The following is a 20,150-nucleotide window of genomic DNA, read 5'->3' on the forward strand; positions in this document are numbered from 1 at the left end:
TATTTTCTGTGGCGGAAGAAGGAACTTGGGAAGTCGGGGAAGATGCAAGTTCATTGCGGCAGATGTCACGCCTATCTATAGTATATACATATCTTGCAGTTTTTCAATTACCATTTGATTGATTGCCTTCGGGGAGATAAAAAGGTTTCGCCAGTGTGAGAAATGTCAGTTGGAGATGGCCTTGTTTTTGCTCTGAACATCAGAACATCCATTCATTTGGTGTCGATTAGTTTGGAAAGATAAAGCTGAGTTCCAACTGGGAAGTTATCAGTTTTGGAATAGAGGAAGATGTCACGTTTCATCACTTAGTATTCATTAGAACTAAAAACAGATTGAATATATAACACCATTTAGGCAGATATCATCGGGAACTTATGGAGACACGTTATAAGATAAAGTATCTTTATCACTATTGTTTAGTTATATAGATCATATATTAATAGATGAAACTTAAGAGCTACAAATAAGGCTTTTTAAAACCTTACTGGAAAATAGACTATTTGGAAATGCACTTAAAATTGGGATTTTTAAAATAAATGTAGATTGACTTTAAAGATTAGGTTGTCTTATAAAAAGGAACTACTTAGTATTAATCAAAAAAAATATTAGGTGGTACATATAACACCTTTTAGGCAGATATCATCGGAAACTTATGGAGATATATTATATAGATCATATATATATAGATGAAACTTTAGATGATACGAGTATAATAAGGGGTATATATGTTACCCTAGAAGAAATACTATTTCTTTTTTTTAAAAAGAATGCAAATTGACTTTAAAGATTAGGTTGCTTTATAGAAAGGGATAATTCTTTGTTTGAAATGATCAACCGTCAATCAAGTGCTGTCAATTAAAATTAAAGTGCGAAAAAAACCCAAAGACTTGTGACGAATTTGAATAATTCAGGCCAAGATAAAGATAAGTCATGTGTTGTTTTGCAATGGCATGTCATGGAAACTATTGGAAAACTTTCCCCCACCCAAGGGTTCAATGTGTCGACTTCCCAGGCATTTCTTGCTCATAACTGACGCTCCCAAGCAGCGAACCCAAGCCCAATCCCAAACCCCCAAGACCGAACCCCAAAAACACTTTCCACTCCACTCCATTGTGTGGTGGTATATTGATAAAATATGCCTGGGTGACCTACCACAATTTGTTCGTTTCGGCAATGCGATTTGCATGGGGCAACCTTAACCCATTGGCACCGATGTGCGCACTCTACTCTCTCTTTCAATTAGCCCGCCGGCATTCGAACAGCAGTGCATTTTCACAGGCCTCACAATCCAAATCCAAATTCAAATTCAAATCCAAACCGAGCCATGCAAAATGCCAGTCAGCCCATCTAGTAGAAATATCAATTAGATTTGCCGGCAGAAGAGCCGCTTTCGATTGCATGTCGGATCGCTGGGTGGGCGGGCGAAATATGGTGGATAGGAATGGTATATATGCTATATGGTATGGTATAGGAGGTGCATTTTGTTTGCTCGACTTGCTAACATTTTGTGCTACTTTACATTTTTCCACACACAAATGATGAGGCATTGCATTTCGGATGGATAGATGGATGGATGGTTGGATGGATGGGATCTTTCTTTTCACACAGCTCTGCGAGGCGGTGGGTTCCATTGGCTTTTGACTGCGAAAATTTGAATGAAAGCGGGAGAGACAAGTGTCAATGGCAGACGTTGGCAAAAGCGTGTCGCAATTTCCACCATCAAATCTAAAAAAAACCAACTAAACAATGGGCCGTGGCTGTACTTTCTCCGATTCCAATTGAATACGACCGAAAGTATGGAACGATATTGTATGGGGTATGGTATGGTATGAGAGATATGGTATGATATAAATGGCATGGCGTGAGAGTCGCCAAATTGCTGGTCCCAAGTGCAAATGCAATTGTCTCGGCTAAATCGTAAGTTGTATTGCAAAGCCAGTCAGATGGTATGGTACACCAGATATTGACGGCTCCATATAAGTCAAGGTTCTATTGACTTGCGGCTTATTGAGTGATAAGCGTCATTATCAACACTCAGTGTCAGCGATAAGGTTCTTTCAGCCCCTATACCATGAACATTCCATAAACGAAATACTGTTGCCATTACCACAACTTTGGCAATTCATCAATGTCAAGGTGTTATATATGCATATATGTGGGCGGGGCTGGGGGCTAATTAGCATATGGCCGGCTTTGGGGGCATTAAGTATTGCTTGATAAGGTCCATTAGCCGGAAATGTTATATATACAGGTTTTTAGAAAAACCTCTAATTTTGATACTGGTTCGAATGGTTACAGGGTTCCTTTTTGTCTTATCATATATTGTAATCGATAAGTATTTATGACATATTGATCCGTTTCATAATATACCATATCAGAGATGGCATTATGTTGATAGAAATACGGTTTTTATAGATATTTCCATTCCTATTTAAGAACCAAATAGGTGCAGGCCGCAAATAGAAGGCCAGCAAGAGAATATAGTATAATATTAATGATATCAGCGTCTTTATCTAATCGAAAAGCTCTATTGGCCAAGCAATATCATTTCGCCAAGAGTACAATATTTTTCCAAATAAAGCCACAACTTGGAAAAATAACTACAGATTTATTACGTATTAATTATAGAGGTGATATCGTTTTGCCCTTACAGCAAGACCCCAAACTCTATAGTATTTCTTGGGCCCCAGAAGAGTTAGGAAAAAGTTTCCAGCCATGATGACTCAATTTGTTAACTGAACTTGAATGTCAGACCGATTGCAATTGTGGGCTCTATATGTATATCGATAACGAAGTGATAGCTGATAGGGCCTATCAGTCGGAACTTTCCTGCATATGTACATATTCGTATGCTGACAATTGTGTGGGCAAAGTGTAAACTGCTTTATAGACACCTGCTAGGGGCGCCAAGTTCCCCGGAATCCGGAGATAATATTGCACCAGAGGCCGTGTAATACCACAGAGTACATGGTACCCCTGTATGCGTAAATACATGGTGGTGCTATTCCGCTGGAATATGGAATATGGTGGTGCTAAACAAACGAAATAACAAGTGGGGAATGTCGGCAAATGGAGCAAAGGAAACCGGCGACCGACCAGATAAGATACTTTGGCAATTTACTTGGTCGAAAGTAATTGAAAATGCCGTTGCCAATTATAAATGGCCGGGTGACTCAGGCACTGCAGCAGCACTGTGTATTTCACCGGCGTATTCGGTGGTTTACCAAAAATAAAACAATTTGCTGGAGAACTCAATCGAACTATATGGTACTTCCCAAATTGGTTGTTTGTTAGGACTGTGTTTATAGCACAAATACAAAATATCAAGATCAATTTGAGATTAAAGTAAATGTATCATAAATATAAATTAATACTGTCAAATTAATATTGGAAATTTTATTTCTTTATTTTCTGTCTATGTGATAGAGAATAGCTCAAGGTGGCTACTTAAGCTCAAGAGTCGTTTTCGAAGTTTCAACTACGGTATATATATAGACCATACTCGATTTAACATTTGCGAATATATTAACAATGACTTATCCGTTCGGTGCACCCGTACACCTTAATTATCATGGGTGGTCCGTAGATATAATATTTAGGGTAGTACGTCATAAGACCTATGTGACCTTGTATGACAAGATTGGCTTAACTTTGTGGCCCACCCAGGTGGTCCTTAAGTATCTTAACCAGGATTGTAGTAGCCATATTCTTGTCCCATACACCATGTCTTATTTTTGTGGCGTCCCTACTTAGGATATTACGTTAAGAGAACTACATATGTGACCTATTGGTCGAAAGTTTTGTTTGATAAGCTTCGTTTAATTTTGTGGCGCCCCCGGGTGGACCGTTGATATCCTACATAGGATGGGACGTTAAGATACCTATGTGAGCTATTGGTCCAAAGTTTTTTATGTATGTAGATAGGATGAATGTAGGGTAGTATGGTAAGAGACCTAAATGATCAACATCGCAAATATTGCTCCCCTGTGGATTGCATAACACCAATGCAGCCGACAACAGAACCTCGTGCCATCCAGTTTATGGCCGCCTTCCCGTCATGAAGCCATTTCCTCTGCCACCTGCTGCTGCAAAGTGCCTCGAATGCCGCTGTCCATTTGCTTAACAATGCCTGGGTGTTTAACGGTCGAAGCATTACCACTAAGTAGCTCCGTCATCGTCACAACGCCTGTCACACAAACACGGTAACATAAATAAGCCAGCGGAGACAGTTGGCCCCCATCCATTTCAAATGGAGCTAAAGCTAAAAAAGAGTCACCAACTTAGCATTTGCATTGGACATTTCTGCCTTTCGCGTAATTTATCTCTGACATGATTTGGCAATTGCCTTTCTCAGTCTAGCTGAATTCAAATCTTAAACCCACCTCGGTGAGTAGTCAGAAACCGACGTCTCCGATGCCATTTTGTTCCTAAAGCGTGGGAAAGACATTCCCACATTTGTTATGCTTGTTATAAGTACATTTAACTAAATTAGACGCAGATATTGTTATTGTTTCTGTTTCAACACATGGCTGGTTTTCGCTGGGCGAATTTGTAAAGGTGTGGGCGGTTTAGGTCTCAGTTGACCTAGTTTCTTAACTGTTTTTTTTTGGGTATATATCTTACAAACTGCTAATTAGAAATACATTTTCCCAAAATATTTTCTCCTACTCCGAACTTTTGTTATATAGACAAACTACTTGTAAGTCACTGAAAATACAATATTTAACTCACAACTATGAGGACTTCTAAAGATTTCAAGATAATAAGTTTTCGGGTGGACTTAACTTAACTAAAATTTATTGTCATACAGAAAAACTATTTGTAAGTTCCTAAAAATAATTTCGACTCATAAAATACAATTATTGGGGAAGAACTATTAGTACTTTTAAGACTTCAAGATAAGACAGTTTTGTTAGGAAATGATTTACAACCACTATCAATGGCTTTACCTTGCCATTGATTTAACACTAGGCAGTGTCCACAGAACTTATCTGCCTGCACTATCAGTGAAATTCTAGAGAAGTGCATAACCGTTAGACTAGAAAACCCGGCTAACTTGGAGAAAGGCAACAGCGCTACGATAAATTTCCATAGCACTTGGTTTATCATAAATATGCACAGCCTTTCACAAGACAAAAAAAAAAAGAGAAAAATGGAATGCAAGGTGTTAGGGGAGTTGGGGAAAATATAGAAATAGCCCAGCGACGATAATGATAATGATAATTTTTACGATCCATGCCAACTGACGGACAACGGACAAACGGACAACGGACAAACGGACAAAATATGACGCTTATAAAGTGCAGTTAGCATGTCTTAAAGACGTCTAAACCGTTTACCGTTCGTTGGCAGTGGCTAAGCGGCCGCTAAATGTCATAAATGCGGACAATGGACAGCGGGGCATTTCATTCACAAAAAAAATATTATAAAAAGTAGAAAAAAGAAAACCGCTGCCCATTCAGTTTGGCCCAAGTTCAGCTCCAGTGGGTGTGGATCGTATTGGTTATAATGGGATAGTATGGATAGTACAGCTCGTTATCGAGTGGGTGGGGTTACCGAATGCTTAACGGTTGGTTGTCTCAGTTGGAAAATGACCAAAACCGTTCAGAAATGGGGGCCATTGTCACGTCTTCTGGAGTGTTGGCACTTTCTCAAGACAATAGCCAGTAGCCAGTGAAATGGTTTCGCTTTTAATCAGACCCGAAAAAACAAAAACTGAGGTAATTCCCGCCTGTCATTGAGGCGCACTCTCTTGACGCACCGACAGTTAGTATTTACCCCATCGATCTCTGTTTGTTCCGATTCCAGGTTTGCCAAAAAATAAACAAAACAATACTGAAAACAAAAACCAGAGCAAATAGCTCGAAAGCGAACAAAGCAAGTCAATTAACTTTGCCCGTGTATCTTGTATCTGAATCGCGTCTGTTTGTCCCATCCGTAGAAGAATCTTGCGGTTGTCGCGGCTCACCGACAAAGCGTTTCGCAAATATTTGCCATTGTCTTCGCGTACATATTTCAATCAGTCAGCGACACAATATGAAACACAGTTTCAATTACAACAGCCAGCTAAAAAAAAAGACATGGCAATTACAAAGGCCCAGATATGTGCACCCCAGCGATCTGATCTGGCCAGAAGAACAGACAACAGATGCCCAGGTAATGCACAGAGAGAAATGAAGGTTGACTCGAATTTGACAAGAATTATTGCCATAATGTTTTTAACAACATACAAAATTGTCTTGTTTATTCTTTTTAAAATATTGTGTTTTATATTACGAAATATTATAAACTTCAAACGAAAAGGTGTCAATAAAATAAAATTACACCTTAAAAAAATCAACAATATTGTAAAATTAAGAAAACGAAATTTTCTTTGTCTAAAAAGGTTAAACATAAGAATGGTGAGACCGTAAAAAACACAACGAATAACAGTTTTTTAAACTCTACAATATCTTAATAAAAAACTCTTACACTTTTTTTTATTAAAAAAAATTTCGAAATTTTTAAAATTTGAATGCCAATTTTGGTAGGTTTAAAAAACGTGATGAATATAATCTTCCCTTTAATGGCATTGAAGATGGATTTTTCTTAACGAAGGCCGAATAACAAAAACCGTTTAAAGAATTTTATTTTTAAGACCCGGGTTCAAATATCACCTCTGATTAATGAACACATAAAAAAGTGTTTGGCATGAACGTGATGTATATTATCTTCCCTGTAAAAAGAAAATGCATTTTATTTATATAGACTCAATGAAAAACACTTTTAAAACAATTTTATCTTAAAAATCCGGGTTCAAGTACCACGTCTGATTAAAAACACGTAAATACATATTTGGCATTAAATGATCGTGGTATTTTCTTTCTGTGGACTTTGTATCTTTTACGTGCTTCGTGGAGCGCCCCAAGTTCAAACACGCAACTGTCAGCTGCACTTACAGATGCAGATACATGTGTATACATGGGTTGTTCTTCGGTTCTTCGGTTCTCTGGTTCTTTGATTCTCCAGCTCTTCAGTTCTTCAGCTCTTCAGTTCTTCGGCTCTGGCGCTTATTTGCCACACCGCGTGTCAATGGCCCAGACCAGATGCCACTTTTCCCTGGGAAGAGGTTCAGCTGCCCCTGCATTTCGCAGTGGATAGATGACATAATGTGGACGCCTCTTGGACTTCCACTTCCACTTGCAATATGTGCTACTATACATATCTTGCAGATATGCTGGGCACGTTTTGTGGGTCTGGCCATTGGCATGCGGCTCTGGATCTACTCTGCATTCGGTGACATAATTTGTTTGGCTTTGTTGTTTGATTTCTTTGTTTTACTTCTTTTTTTTAGGGTTTTTTTTTCTTTGGTATTATTGTTATGGCATTTTCTGCGATTCAATGTGGTGCGGATCGCATATTTGGTGGGCTGAGTGCTCCAGTTGAGTGACCAGCCAACCTATTTGCATGGGAAATTGGCTTGAAGTACCAGCTGTTATATTTTTTTTCTCTGCTAATAATTGAAAGAACAATGTATCGATATTTTAAATTACCTTGTTTTTAAATTTTTAATCAGCGTACAAATTGATAGCCATTAAAGTCAAACGATTACTTCCATGTTAGTTTGTTTGTTTTTTAAGGAGCTTAAACAAGTCCTCCTAGAATGATACTCTAATATTTGATATTAAGAAAATATTTATTTTTATTAACATACAAATTACTAGACATTGGATTATATATTTATTTTCTACTCAAAACATTGAATTCCAAGCGTCCTTTAGTTAAAAAATTGTTTTTTTTAGTAGTAAAACATTTATTTATCTAAAATCCCATTGTAAACATTTAATTCTAAGCACCTTTTGGCAAAAAATAAATATTTCTCCTCAATTTATTATTAGATTCAAGCTTAACCAAAATGATTTTTTTTTTAAATAGTTGTATCTTGCCAACATTTTCTTAGATTCGAAAGTTAAGCATACTGTTTTTTATATAATACGATGTCATTAAATGGTTTTTTGTAAGAACAAAGAAGTAAAGAGCACAGAATAATAAAATTACCTTATTTTACGTTGTTTTTAGTGACTCCTTCTTTTTTTTATTGATACGAGATAGTTCTGGAACTAGAGCTGGGTCAGTACAATAGGTTTCCCGGACTGAATCATCCGGCGTGTCTATCTTCAGAGCCGAGTGCTCGGATCTCCCGTCAGCAGGCACTTAATTTAATGACCGACTAACTAACTAACTGTCCGGGGCCAATAAAAAGCTGGCCAAGACCGACAACCGAAGCCAAATTAATGGCCAAACAATCCGCAATCAAGTCGCCGAGAGTAACGAGGCGAAATTGAAAAAGCAAACTTTGGTTCGAGCCCCTGATTTGGCCAGGTCACGCATTGTGGGCAGGAACAAAAAAACGTAAATAAAGCAAAAAACTTGAAGGAGCTCGGGAAAAAAGTGATCGAATCGATGGGCTTTTTATCAGCACTCGCCCATTTGATTTCAGACCCCCAATTTCCCCTGCTCGCTTATCGCAAATTCATTTTGGTAAACACACACACACATAGGTATAAAAACCTTTCCGCCATATAAGATAAGGTTCGAATGAAAAGCCGCACGAACTATTTGTCCGCGAATTGCGCAAAAAAGAAATATCTTTTTGGCCCCAATTCCCAGCAATCCCACCCACAATCCTGGCCCTCCCGCCCCGCCCCCTTGGCCCACTTTTGGCCATTTATTTTAGCCTGTTTTCGCGTTGTTGACCAATTTGCTAGGTTTTTTTTTTTTTGGTTGCTAATGGAGCGCCCAGAGCTGGCGACGTGACTATGGCCATCATTTTGGCTGGTCTTTGGGTTTCTTGGTCTTTTGGTCTCTTGGTTTCTTGGCTCTTGGTTTTTTGGCCAAACAATTTTTTTTTGTTTGTGGCATGGCAAATCTACAAATCTAATGACAGCCATCGCCGTAACGGTCCACTCCTAATGGTATTGGTAATGCTAATGATATGGCGTCATAATTGACACATGCTCCAAGTGCATCCGCCTTAGATTTCCCCGCCGTCTCTTTTTGTATCTTTAAGATAGTATAGTGTATGGATCACGATCTGCTATGGGTATGCAAAAACTGGGTCGATCGGATCGTGGCTAAATCAGTGCCGAAAGCTCGTTCAGCTAGAGCCCATATTCAGTTGGGCAAAAAGATAATGGCATTGGCAAATACCTCCATGGGAAGTGAAGGTCTTAAGTTGAAAATAACTCAAAACACATCTTTAAATTGGATTTAAGAAGCAGCTAAGAAATGCAATCTTAAAACTTCATAAGTTCTATAAAAGATTTTGTCGAAAAATCAAGGTAAGATAGGGGGTCTTTAAAAAAGGTGCTATAATTTAAATTTGGCAAACGTAATTGTGATATTGTTAAACTTAAATAGACGTATTATTTTAGAAAAAAAGCGTATAACTTTTTGTGGCATATCGTATTTGATTGTAGAAACTGCTCATAAAAAACAGAACCACTAAAAAAATGAATCAACTTCTTGATAAAAAATCCTTAATAATATATATTTTCTAAAAATGTTTTTAAAGAGGTATTATACTTAGACTGGTGATAAGTTTTTAGTTGTTTAGTAAATAGATGAATCATTTTTTTTAGGAAAATCTCCAAGTAAAAACATGTTTATTTTAATTTGTTTTTAATTCTGGCTTACAAATTAACAATGACAAGTTTTAAAGTTAAAACCAACTAAAATGTAGGATGGTTTGTTTTCTAAATTTCTGTTTTGAACAGCAATCTAAACTTGCTTAAAATCCAAATCCATAAAGGAATCTTTCAAAAGTTGGTTAGTATTTCGTAGTTCTAAGGACAGGATATTATGGCAGCAATCTTTATATGCCATCTGGCGATATCCCCTTTGAGTCTGCTGTCCGAAATGCCAAAAATGTTTAGTACCGCCCTTCGTTGGCAAATGTAATGTATTGTTTTTTCTTTTGTTTTGCATTTCTGATGTTGGTTTTTTGCTGGTTTTGGCGGCTTCTTCATTGTTTTTTATTTGTACAATTCTTTTTTGCACGCTTCAGCTGCAACTGCGGCGGTCACTGAGGAAAACGCTAAATGAATTGCCCCAAATACGAGTGTTGTACGCGATGATCACGAAGGTGATGATGACGATAATGATGAACGCTATGCTAATGCTGATCGCTCGCCTGGAAACGACGTCGGCAGAGCACCAGCCCAAGCAAAGCAGAGAAGAATGCACGGGAAGAATTGGTGATCACGGCGGGATTCGATCTTAACTTGATCAAAATGCAAATAAAATTTACTTGGGTCTATTATGACCAGAAAATGATCTGAAAGTTAAGCCATAATATTGGTGAACTATAAGAAAATAGACTGTCATCTTTAAGTTGATCTTAACTCACTAAAAATCATATATAAAGTGGTTTCTGTTTTAAAAATTAGGTAACTACGAAGAGTCTATAGATACATCAGATACGTGGTTATAACTTAACGTGCATAATGCGTTATAACCTTGACATTTTTATAAACAAAAATTCAATGAGTGTAAGGATTATGATGTTTTATCATTATATGGTTATTCTTCCTATTGATAATATTATATCATATTGTATTCATTTGAAGTCTAAGGTTTATGTTGGTTATTAACCTATAATTATAAGATGTTAAACGTTTTTCAACATTTACATTTGTTGAAAACATACTTTTCTAAAAATGCTTACCCTATAAGATCAAATACGAAATCAATCATCAATAAATTAAAAAAAAATGTTTTCTGTGTAGCTGTATTGTTGCCAGAAGTGGATCAGTTGCCAGACAGAGATAGAGCTTAAAAGGGGGCGGAAGAAAGGGGTGGCGGGAAGAAAGAGCCACAGTCACGGTCACGTTTCTTGTCACGTTCTCCCGCTGTTTTTCGTTTCTTCTCTTGTTTCTTCTCTTCTGCTGTTCGTACCCCCTAATTCCACCGATGTGGGTATACGACTTTTCCTATCCGTAAACTAATTGATTTCCCATTTTGAGGTTGTCAAGTCAAAGGTGCTGTAAATAACTCAGGCTTTAGAAACTTTCTAGGTAATTTATCTTTATCGGGAAGGGATCCCCTGCTGTGAAGTGTATGATATCTATTTTGCTAGTGAAAATGTTAATATATCACTGAAATAGGTACTGCCAAACAATCTAAGGTTATTTATTATATTCCAGTAATATTTTACACTGTTCTTTGGGACACGAACTGCTGTAATAGAAACCTATACAATTTAAAACATGAAATGCTTTTTCTTTTGATTAATACATAATTTTAAATTTTAAGATGAATCATTAGTTATATTTGTAAAATGCATTTAATATACTTTTCAGTTAAATTTTGTTTGATAATGGGAATATGGATATGTAATATAGTCAATCATGTAAATTTACTTTGGTACATTTTCGGCAATTTAAAAATATGTCGAGAGAACTTTATTTGTATAAAAACTATATTGCTATATTTTGATTCAATTATTTGGAAAATTTACCAAAAATAATATATTTTCAGTAGAATTGTAAACTCTTTTAAAAGATAAAATGTTTTTTGGTTTTATGTATATCTATAGATATAATGCACTTACATTTCGTCAAGTTTTTAAATTTTTTATAGTAAGAGGTATATATAAGGCCTTTTAACTCTGCTTTTATTGGTAATTGTATAAGAAATTATATATTTATCTTTAAAAGGCATTTTAAAAATTATTTTATTAGTTGTTGTATATGATATTATATATTTACCTTTAAGATAGTTTTTCAATCTTCTTTTTTAAAATTTAGGCATTTTAACTCTGCTTTTATTGATCGTTGAATAATAAATGATATCTTTATCTGTAAAGGGAATTTTAAAACTAATTTAATTGGTTGTTGTATATGAAATTATATATTTATCTTTAAGATAGTTTTTCAACCTTCTTTTTTAAACGGAACATTTCAGGCATTTTAAAAATAATTTCATTGGTTGTTGTATATGAAATTATTTATTTATCTTTGAGATAGTTTTTCAATCTTTTTTGGTTTTTTGCTGGGCACTTTGAAGTCGAAACCACTACCATCTTGTTCTTATTTGTTCGCTTTTCGTTTCTCGTGTTGTGTTGTTTTCCCCTCTTGCCAATTTGCTTTCTGCCTTGTTGCTGATCTTGTTGTTGGCCGATCTTGTCGTGGCAGCAACAGCAGCAGCAACAAATTGCCCCAAAGTCTTTGGCTTATTTGCTTGTGGCATGCTTTTCGCTGTTTCTTGGTAGGCTGCCTCTGTTCACGCGACCCATTGGGCGTTTGACCCCGGCGAATGTGGCATGCAAATGGGTTCAGACTTGGACAAGACTCGAATGCCGCATGCCGCATGCCGCATGCCTCTTTGACTGGCAATTCCATTCGCATTTGCATTTGCATTTCCCCTTTGCGGTAAATTTGCTGGAAAAACGCGCGCCAAAAGTGACAGCCGGTCGAGGAGCAGCTGTCAACTTGACTTTAGGCAGCTGCCGCCAAAAGTTGCTGCAGTTGCGGCGATGTTGCCGCAATGTTGCCGCTGTCATTGCACTTGGACGCCAGCAACAAGTAGCGCCAAACGGAAGTATCGTACCACTTTTTTTTCACTTTTGCGTTTTGGCCATACATACATATATACCCTTTCTTTTTTTAGTGTGAAAAACAGTGGGTAGAACCCTCTGCAGGAAGCGTTTCCCATCGGGTTTTTTCTTTAATTAAACTTTGAACTCATGGTATCGCATTACTGTTTTGGTTCAAGACAACAAAACTCTTGGGGGAAAAGAAAAGATGCATAAAAAATCAACCACACTTAAGGGCTTCATTGAAAGTATTTACAGTATTAAATTACCCTAACTAAATGGAAACAAATTGCTTGTGAACATAATATGTCTAATCAAAAATGATGGACTACAAATTTTTTGTACCAAATTTCCTATATATATTTACATGTTGTTAATAAAAGCTTTGTGATTATTTTAAATTGTAAATTAAAATATTAACAACAAAATTACAAAGCATATTTGAAGTATTTAGACTTAAATGTAACATTTAATTTAAAAATATTATTGGCATTCTAGCAAAAAAAAATATTTTTGAGAAAATTAAAAGTATAATTATAGTATAGTAAATATCGTTGTATATAACAGATGACTTAATAAGTGTCAAAATAATTTATCTAAATATAATATATTATGATAATATATTATTTTAATAAGATTTTGGATAAATCGTATTTATTTTCTTGATAATTTGTATATGATTAAGTATTTCTGGTAAGGCTATTCCCCACTTCGATATCATTTATCAGTTTTCCCGTTTCTTTTTTCCAAGCTGTTTTGTTTTGTTTTTAAGTAAGTGAAAACGACGTCGTTAAACGCACATTTCGATTCGATTCGCCGACGTTTTGGGTGCCCAACCCAGACAAGTGAGTGAAAATCTGCATCGAATCGATGAGCTATGATGATTTTTCAGACTTTGACTGCGACACAATAATTTATATCGACTCGGACGACCAAACAAAACAAGACAATGGGGCGGAGAAAAAGCATAAATGCCGCATTCGCTCATTGGCGAGCACTTGGCGACTCTGAAAGGCTGGCACTTTCTAATGCGACAACGATGCGGAAGCCCACCGACGACACTCCACTGCCAACAGCAACAGTACAGCAGCAACAGCACAGCAGCAACATCAACGGCACAGCAGCAACACACACCTGCAACAGCAACATAAAATAGTTGGGAAGCACCCACATGGCGGTGTCACAGACCCCACAGACCTTTAATGCCACCCAAAGCCAACTCGGTGACCCGAAAAAGCTGGCCCCAAACCACCCTTATGAAGACCCCTTTCTTCCCTGAAAAGATGGGAAAATAATCATATATGGGCGTTGGGGATGGAGACCCTGTAAGTGCTGGAATTACGACTGCAGGGGAAGTATTTAGCCGTCAAATGGATGCTGATTGCTGTGGGAAAAGTTATTATTTCAAAAGGGTAGATGAGAGGATTGAGAAAAGCAGACTGAGAATAACTTCAATTGGTTCTCCCTCTCATTATGGGATATTTTTAAAAATATAGAAACTCTTTTTCTTAGCTTAGATAATCTATCATACATAAATTTATCTAATTTAGGGTACTGTATTACTATTTTATAATTTTAAAGTACATGAAAGGAACGATGCTTCTTACTACTTATACAATAAATGCAAAATTATCAGTATTCAAATAGTTTTGATTCCATATCTTTCAACACAAAACTTTATTATGACACAAATACATACATTACTTATCTTATCTTTGTCAGAATTTTCCTGTTCTTCACCCATTAAGCAAATATTTAAATGGTTAGTTTTTCAAATATCAAACTTTGGCATCTTGGTTCCAATGAACTATACAAATAATGTTCCCTAGATATGATAATATATTATTAGGTGCGCAAATGAATCATAACTTATAAACATAATAAAAGCTCTTTATTTTCCAAGTTTAACAATGGTTATAAAATAAAATAAAGAAATTAGCATGCAATTTCTAAATCTAAAACGAAATAGCCTGTCACTATTCATTTGAGCCCCGCTGTATGTGTTTATTGTGACAGTAAAAACTTGTTAATTAGCCGACAAATTCCTCTAAGCATGTACGCAGAATATAATAAAAACAGGCGCTGAAAGTGAGACTGCCAAACACTTTTACTCTCAATGGGTTGTTTTGGCTTTGGTTTGGCATTTTCAAAACCGATTCAGAAACCGCGATGCACAGAGCAGCAAAACAAAACAGTCAACGAACCGGAGAGGAAGCACCGAACCACCCAACCACCCAACCACCCAACCACCCAACTTTGTTGTCGATGTCACGCACAATAATCGGCTTAGGTTACGCTTGGGTCCACTCTGAACCGCTCTGCATGTCTTTGGGCCACCCTCAACCACTGCGAACCACTCCGAAAACCCCTCCGAAAACCACCCATCTCAACTCCACGACGTGTGTGGCTCTTGGCGGATCATTTTGGCAGCACGATCGAAGCCAATCAGCGGGTTATGCAAACAGCGGATTTGTCTCCTCCGATTTCGCTCAAGATGCAGCTCACGGATGCGGGTGTATCTTTTGTGCACTTATAGAAAAAAGGAGTAAATCCAAAGATTTCTTAATCAATCAATTACTTCCATTGTGGTTTTTATGACTTTTACATATGAAAATGTATTTAAAAATATTTTAAACATTAATCTTAGTATAAAATTATTTTTTTATGACATGAAATGTTAAAAGTATCTAATATTTTCACCTTGATTCCAATATTTTTAAATTAAATTACGCAATTTATTATGTTTGTGTATCTTATTTAAATTTTTAATACGAAATGTTGAATTCAATATGTAGATATTTATTTTTACTACTTAATTTTTTTACCAGTGTATCAATGCATCTTGCGGCTTGCAACTGTTTCGATTTGAGGCGGATCGAAAGTGAGTGGCATTCGGTTTGCGGCATATTCAATTACATGCATCTTAGAAGTTCGAAGCGTAATCGGAGCAGCTCGAGCACTTCCTCCGTTTCGGGTTACGAATTGCACTCCAAATGAAATTAGCCCAAGTTCGTTCTTCGATGTTCAGTCAATCAAAGTTTAGTTGGGTTTTAAAAACTTACTTACAAAATAAACATATCTATAAGCACTTAAAGCTAAAATAAGAAGTCCATTCATTTAAAAATAAAATCTTTTATTCTTATAATAAATATAAAAGTAGGTTCAGCAGTTGTTTTAGTTTGGTTTAGTTAAGTTTTAGTTTTTAAACTGATATTACAATGATGATTATTATTTATTTTTTAAATTCTAATGAAACTTTAATTTCTCTAACTTTCCTAATAAAATTCTTTTAAAAATAGGAAGGGTTCATTGTCTTGTTTCTTATAGTTCTTATAATAATACTTGTATATTAATATCCATGCTAAATAATATTACAAATATAATTATATTTTATTGTACATGTTCTGTCGAATTATCTATATCTCAAACTTTACTTCTTAAAAATTTGTAAAAAATATAGAACAGCTTACTCTTATCACAGAGATTATTATATATTTTTTGTAATATATAGTGCATTTATCATATCCCAAAAATCCCCACCCAAAGTCTTTAAAAATTGGAAGAATTTTTTGTTCGAGTAAGCGAAGTTCGACTTAATAATATAATAATAATAATAATAATGTTATAACTGAATATAATCTTCTGAGCCCAAGAAGCTTTACTCATCTCAGTACGTTTACCCTTTGTTCTTGCAGAAAATCGATCCCCTGACGCGCATCCAGGAGGAGATCAAGGAGGTGGTGCGTCGCGAGGAGGAGTACCGCCAGTTGGCCACCCTCTCGTCGAGCACCACACCCACCATCACTTCCGCCTCCTCGGGGCAGCTGGTGGACTTCGAGACCTACACTGTGAATGGCAATGGCAATGGCATTGACTTTGAACCGAAACTGGAGCAGGAAGAGGAGATCAGGGATCAGGATAAGGATAAGGTTGAGGAGCAGGGTGTACTGGTCACCGCCCAGCCGGTGACCACCTCGCTCCTGTTGCCCATCGACGAGCTGTCCAACACACCCTCGCTGGCCTCCAGTGTGAATAGCGCCAAGGAGGAGAGCCTCGATGGCCAGCACTCGGATGACTCCGGCATCTCGGCCTCCTCGCAGAGCAACACCAATGCCAATGTTGTGGCCAAGCAGCCACTCAAGCTGACCGTGGTGACCCGTCAGGAGCAGCGATACATTGGACCCAATTGCTACAACTTGACCCCTGACCCGCCGCAACAGAAGCTAATCACTCGCACCATCTCGACGCCCCAGCTGAGTGGTTTGCCCCAGAAGCGGCAGTTTGCCTTCGGTGGCGCCACCAAGGGAGTGATGCAGCGCTTTATAGCCTCGCATGGCAAACTGGGCCCCACCAGCCCACTGCCACCCGCCTCCCCATTGACCCTGACCCTGACCAATGGAAATGGAATTGGTAATGGAAATGGTACACAGAATGGACAGAACAACAACAACAACAACACCCTCAAGCTGAACACCCGCACCGCAATGGCCTTCTTGGAATCCGGCGGCTCGTCGACGGCCATCACCTCGGTGACCCTCTCGCCGGCGGCCATCGAACGGGACTCGGAGGGACGACCCCTGCGACGGGGTTACGTGCCCGTCGAGCAGAAGATCCAGCGAGAGCTGCAGGACCTCAAGTCTCGCGAGTCGGAGCTGAAGCGCCTGCGCAAGATCAACAGGCAGAACACACTGAAGGCCTCCCTGGACAAGCTGTGAGTACCTATAAGTTATAGGGAATTCTGGAATACTAGTTTTTCATTTTAATAGAGCCCTTACATATGTATACTACTGTCGGCAAAAAGTAAGATGAATTTCCTTTTTCGATTTTCGTGGTGTGGTGCACCATGAATTTCTCAAGAGAGATACAAAAATAGAAGATTTCGCTATACCGCAAAGCGACTATTTGGCATGTTTTGAGGATTGGAAAAAACCTTGACATAGGTGTATTTCATCGGGGGGGGATTATTTTGAGGGAGATGAAATTGATTTAGAAGAAGAAATAAAGAGGAGCAGCTCCGGAAATAGTTGGAGTGGCAGGAGGCGCCACCGGTTGCGAAGGTCTAGCTCCGGAGGTGGTTGGAGTGGCAGGAGGTGCCACCGGCTTGGATGAACTTGCTCCGATACGTGGCGTCTTGGCGACCCTGGGAGTGCGTTGTACAGGAGCAGCTCCGGAAATGGTTGGAGTGGAAGGAGGTTCCACCGGTTTGGATGAACTTGCTCCGATACGTGGCGTCTTGGCGACCCTGGGAGTGCGTTGTACAGGAGCAGCTCCGGAAATGGTTGGAGTGGAAGGAGGTTCCACCGGTTTGGATGAACTTGCTCCGATACGTGGCGTCTTGGCGACCCTGGGAGTGCGTTGTACAGGAGCAGCTCCGGAAATAGTTGGAGTGGCAGAAGGCGCCACCGGTTGCGAAGGTCCAGCTCCGGAGGTGGTTGGAGTGACAGGAGGTGCCACCGACTTGGATGAACTTGCTCCGATACGTGGCGTCTTGGCGACCCTGGGAGTGCGTTGTACAGGAGCAGCTCCGGAAATAGTTGGAGTGGCAGAAGGCGCCACCGGTTGCGAAGGTCCAGCTCCGGAGGTGGTTGGAGTGACAGGAGGTGCCACCGACTTGGATGAACTTGCTCCGATACGTGGCGTCTTGGCGACCCTGGGAGTGCGTTGTACAGGAGCAGCTCCGGAAATAGTTGGAGTGGCAGGAAGCGCCACCGGTTGCGAAGGACCAGCTCCGGAGGTGGTTGGAGTGACAGGAGGTGCCACCGACTTGGATGAACTTGCTCCGATACGTGGCTTCTTGACGACCTTGGGAGTGGGTTGTGAAGGTCCAGCTCCGGAAATAGTTGGAGTGGCAGGAAGCGCCACCGGTTGCGAAGGACCAGCTCCGGAGGTGGTTGGAGTGACAGGAGGTGCCACCGACTTGGATGAACTTGCTCCGATACGTGGCGTCTTGGCGACCCTGGGAGTGCGTTGTACAGGAGCAGCTCCGGAAATAGTTGGAGTGGCAGGAAGCGCCACCGGTTGCGAAGGACCAGCTCCGGAGGTGGTTGGAGTGACAGGAGGTGCCACCGACTTGGATGAACTTGCTCCGATACGTGGCGTCTTGGCGACCCTGGGAGTGCGTTGTACAGGAGCAGCTCCGGAAATAGTTGGAGTGGCAGAAGGCGCCACCGGTTGCGAAGGTCCAGCTCCGGAGGTGGTTGGAGTGACAGGAGGTGCCACCGACTTGGATGAACTTGCTCCGATACGTGGCGTCTTGGCGACCCTGGGAGTGCGTTGTACAGGAGCAGCTCCGAAAATAGTTGGAGTGACAGGAGGTGCCACCGACTTGGATGAACTTGCTCCGATACGTGGCTTCTTGGCGACCCTGGGAGTGCGTTGTACAGGAGCAGCTCCGGAAATAGTTGGAGTGGCAGAAGGCGCCACCGGTTGCGAAGGTCCAGCTCCGGAGGTGGTTGGAGTGACAGGAGGTGCCACCGACTTGGATGAACTTGCTCCGATACGTGGCGTCTTGGCGACCCTGGGAGTGCGTTGTACAGGAGCAGCTCCGGAAATAGTTGGAGTGGCAGAAGGCGCCACCGGTTGCGAAGGTCCAGCTCCGGAGGTGGTTGGAGTGACAGGAGGCGCCACCGGGTTGGATGAACTTGCTCCGATACGTGACTTCTTGGCGACCCTGGAAGTGCGTTGTACAGGAGCAGCTCCGGAAATAGTTGGAGTGGCAGGAAGCGCCACCGGTTGCGAAGGACCAGCTCCGGAAGTGGTTGGAGTGGCAGGAGGCGCCACCGGTTTGGATGAACTTGCTCGGGTCTTCGGCTTCGGTTTGGCCTGCTCAGCGCCCTTGTGCTTCAGATCGGCCTTCTTGCCCACCTGATCATCGCGAGAGGTGGGCAGCATTGGTCCCTTGCTCGAACCCGGCTCCTGGCTGGTCTCCTTGGCCAGGAGCTTCGGCGCCTGCGGGCTTGCCTTCGCACTAGTCCCCGGCTGGTCGGTCTTGTCCGGCTGCGCCATCTCCTTCTCCAGATTCTCGGTACTCTCCTTCGGGATCTTTACCAGCGGGACGGCCCGCTCCGGCTCCGCCATGTGCAGATCCTCGACACTCACGTTGGAACGGTTGGCCATCGTGGCAAAGCGTTGGGCCTCCACCAGTTTGTCCCTTGCCCAAGCTAAAACAAACCACTCACAAAATCCTTGCCTTTCAATCTTTCCCCGAATTTCAACTCACTGTAGGCCAGGTCCAGGATAACGCCACGTGTCGACGGATCCGCCTCCAGTCCAAGGTCCTTGAGCAGATTGTTCACGAACGCCATATCGGCAAGGAGATCCAAGTTGCGCTCGGGCATCTTGTAATTCGTTTTCTTCGCCATCGTTAAAGGGAATAAATTTTCCAAGTGCCTTCGGAATATATTGACAAGTGCTTTCAAATGTCATGACAGTTTGCCAAGGCCAACTTGATTGGCTAAAATCGTTTTAGGGTTGCAGGTTGGTTGATGGGAACTCTAGATTCATGGTATTTTCATGGGGATTTGCCCAAGAAACTTTATTTAGTGGGTATGTCAGAACAATGCACTAAAAAATATAT

The 20,150-nt window shown here is 40.1% G+C and overlaps 1 protein-coding gene across 1 annotated transcript in view; it reads left to right on the plus strand.

Annotated features, from left to right (window-relative positions):
- Positions 1-20,150, plus strand: part of mdu (mitotic spindle positioning protein meduse) — a 32,917-nt gene that overhangs the window by 11,059 nt on the left and 1,708 nt on the right. The window contains exon 2 of the mRNA XM_017068808.4: positions 16,270-17,285. Coding sequence (XP_016924297.3) covers positions 16,270-17,285 — 1,016 coding nt within the window. The remainder of the gene's footprint in view (positions 1-16,269; positions 17,286-20,150) is intronic.

This window comes from Drosophila suzukii, chromosome X (genome assembly GCF_043229965.1).
Source record: "Drosophila suzukii chromosome X, CBGP_Dsuzu_IsoJpt1.0, whole genome shotgun sequence".
NCBI lineage: Eukaryota > Metazoa > Arthropoda > Insecta > Diptera > Drosophilidae > Drosophila > Drosophila suzukii.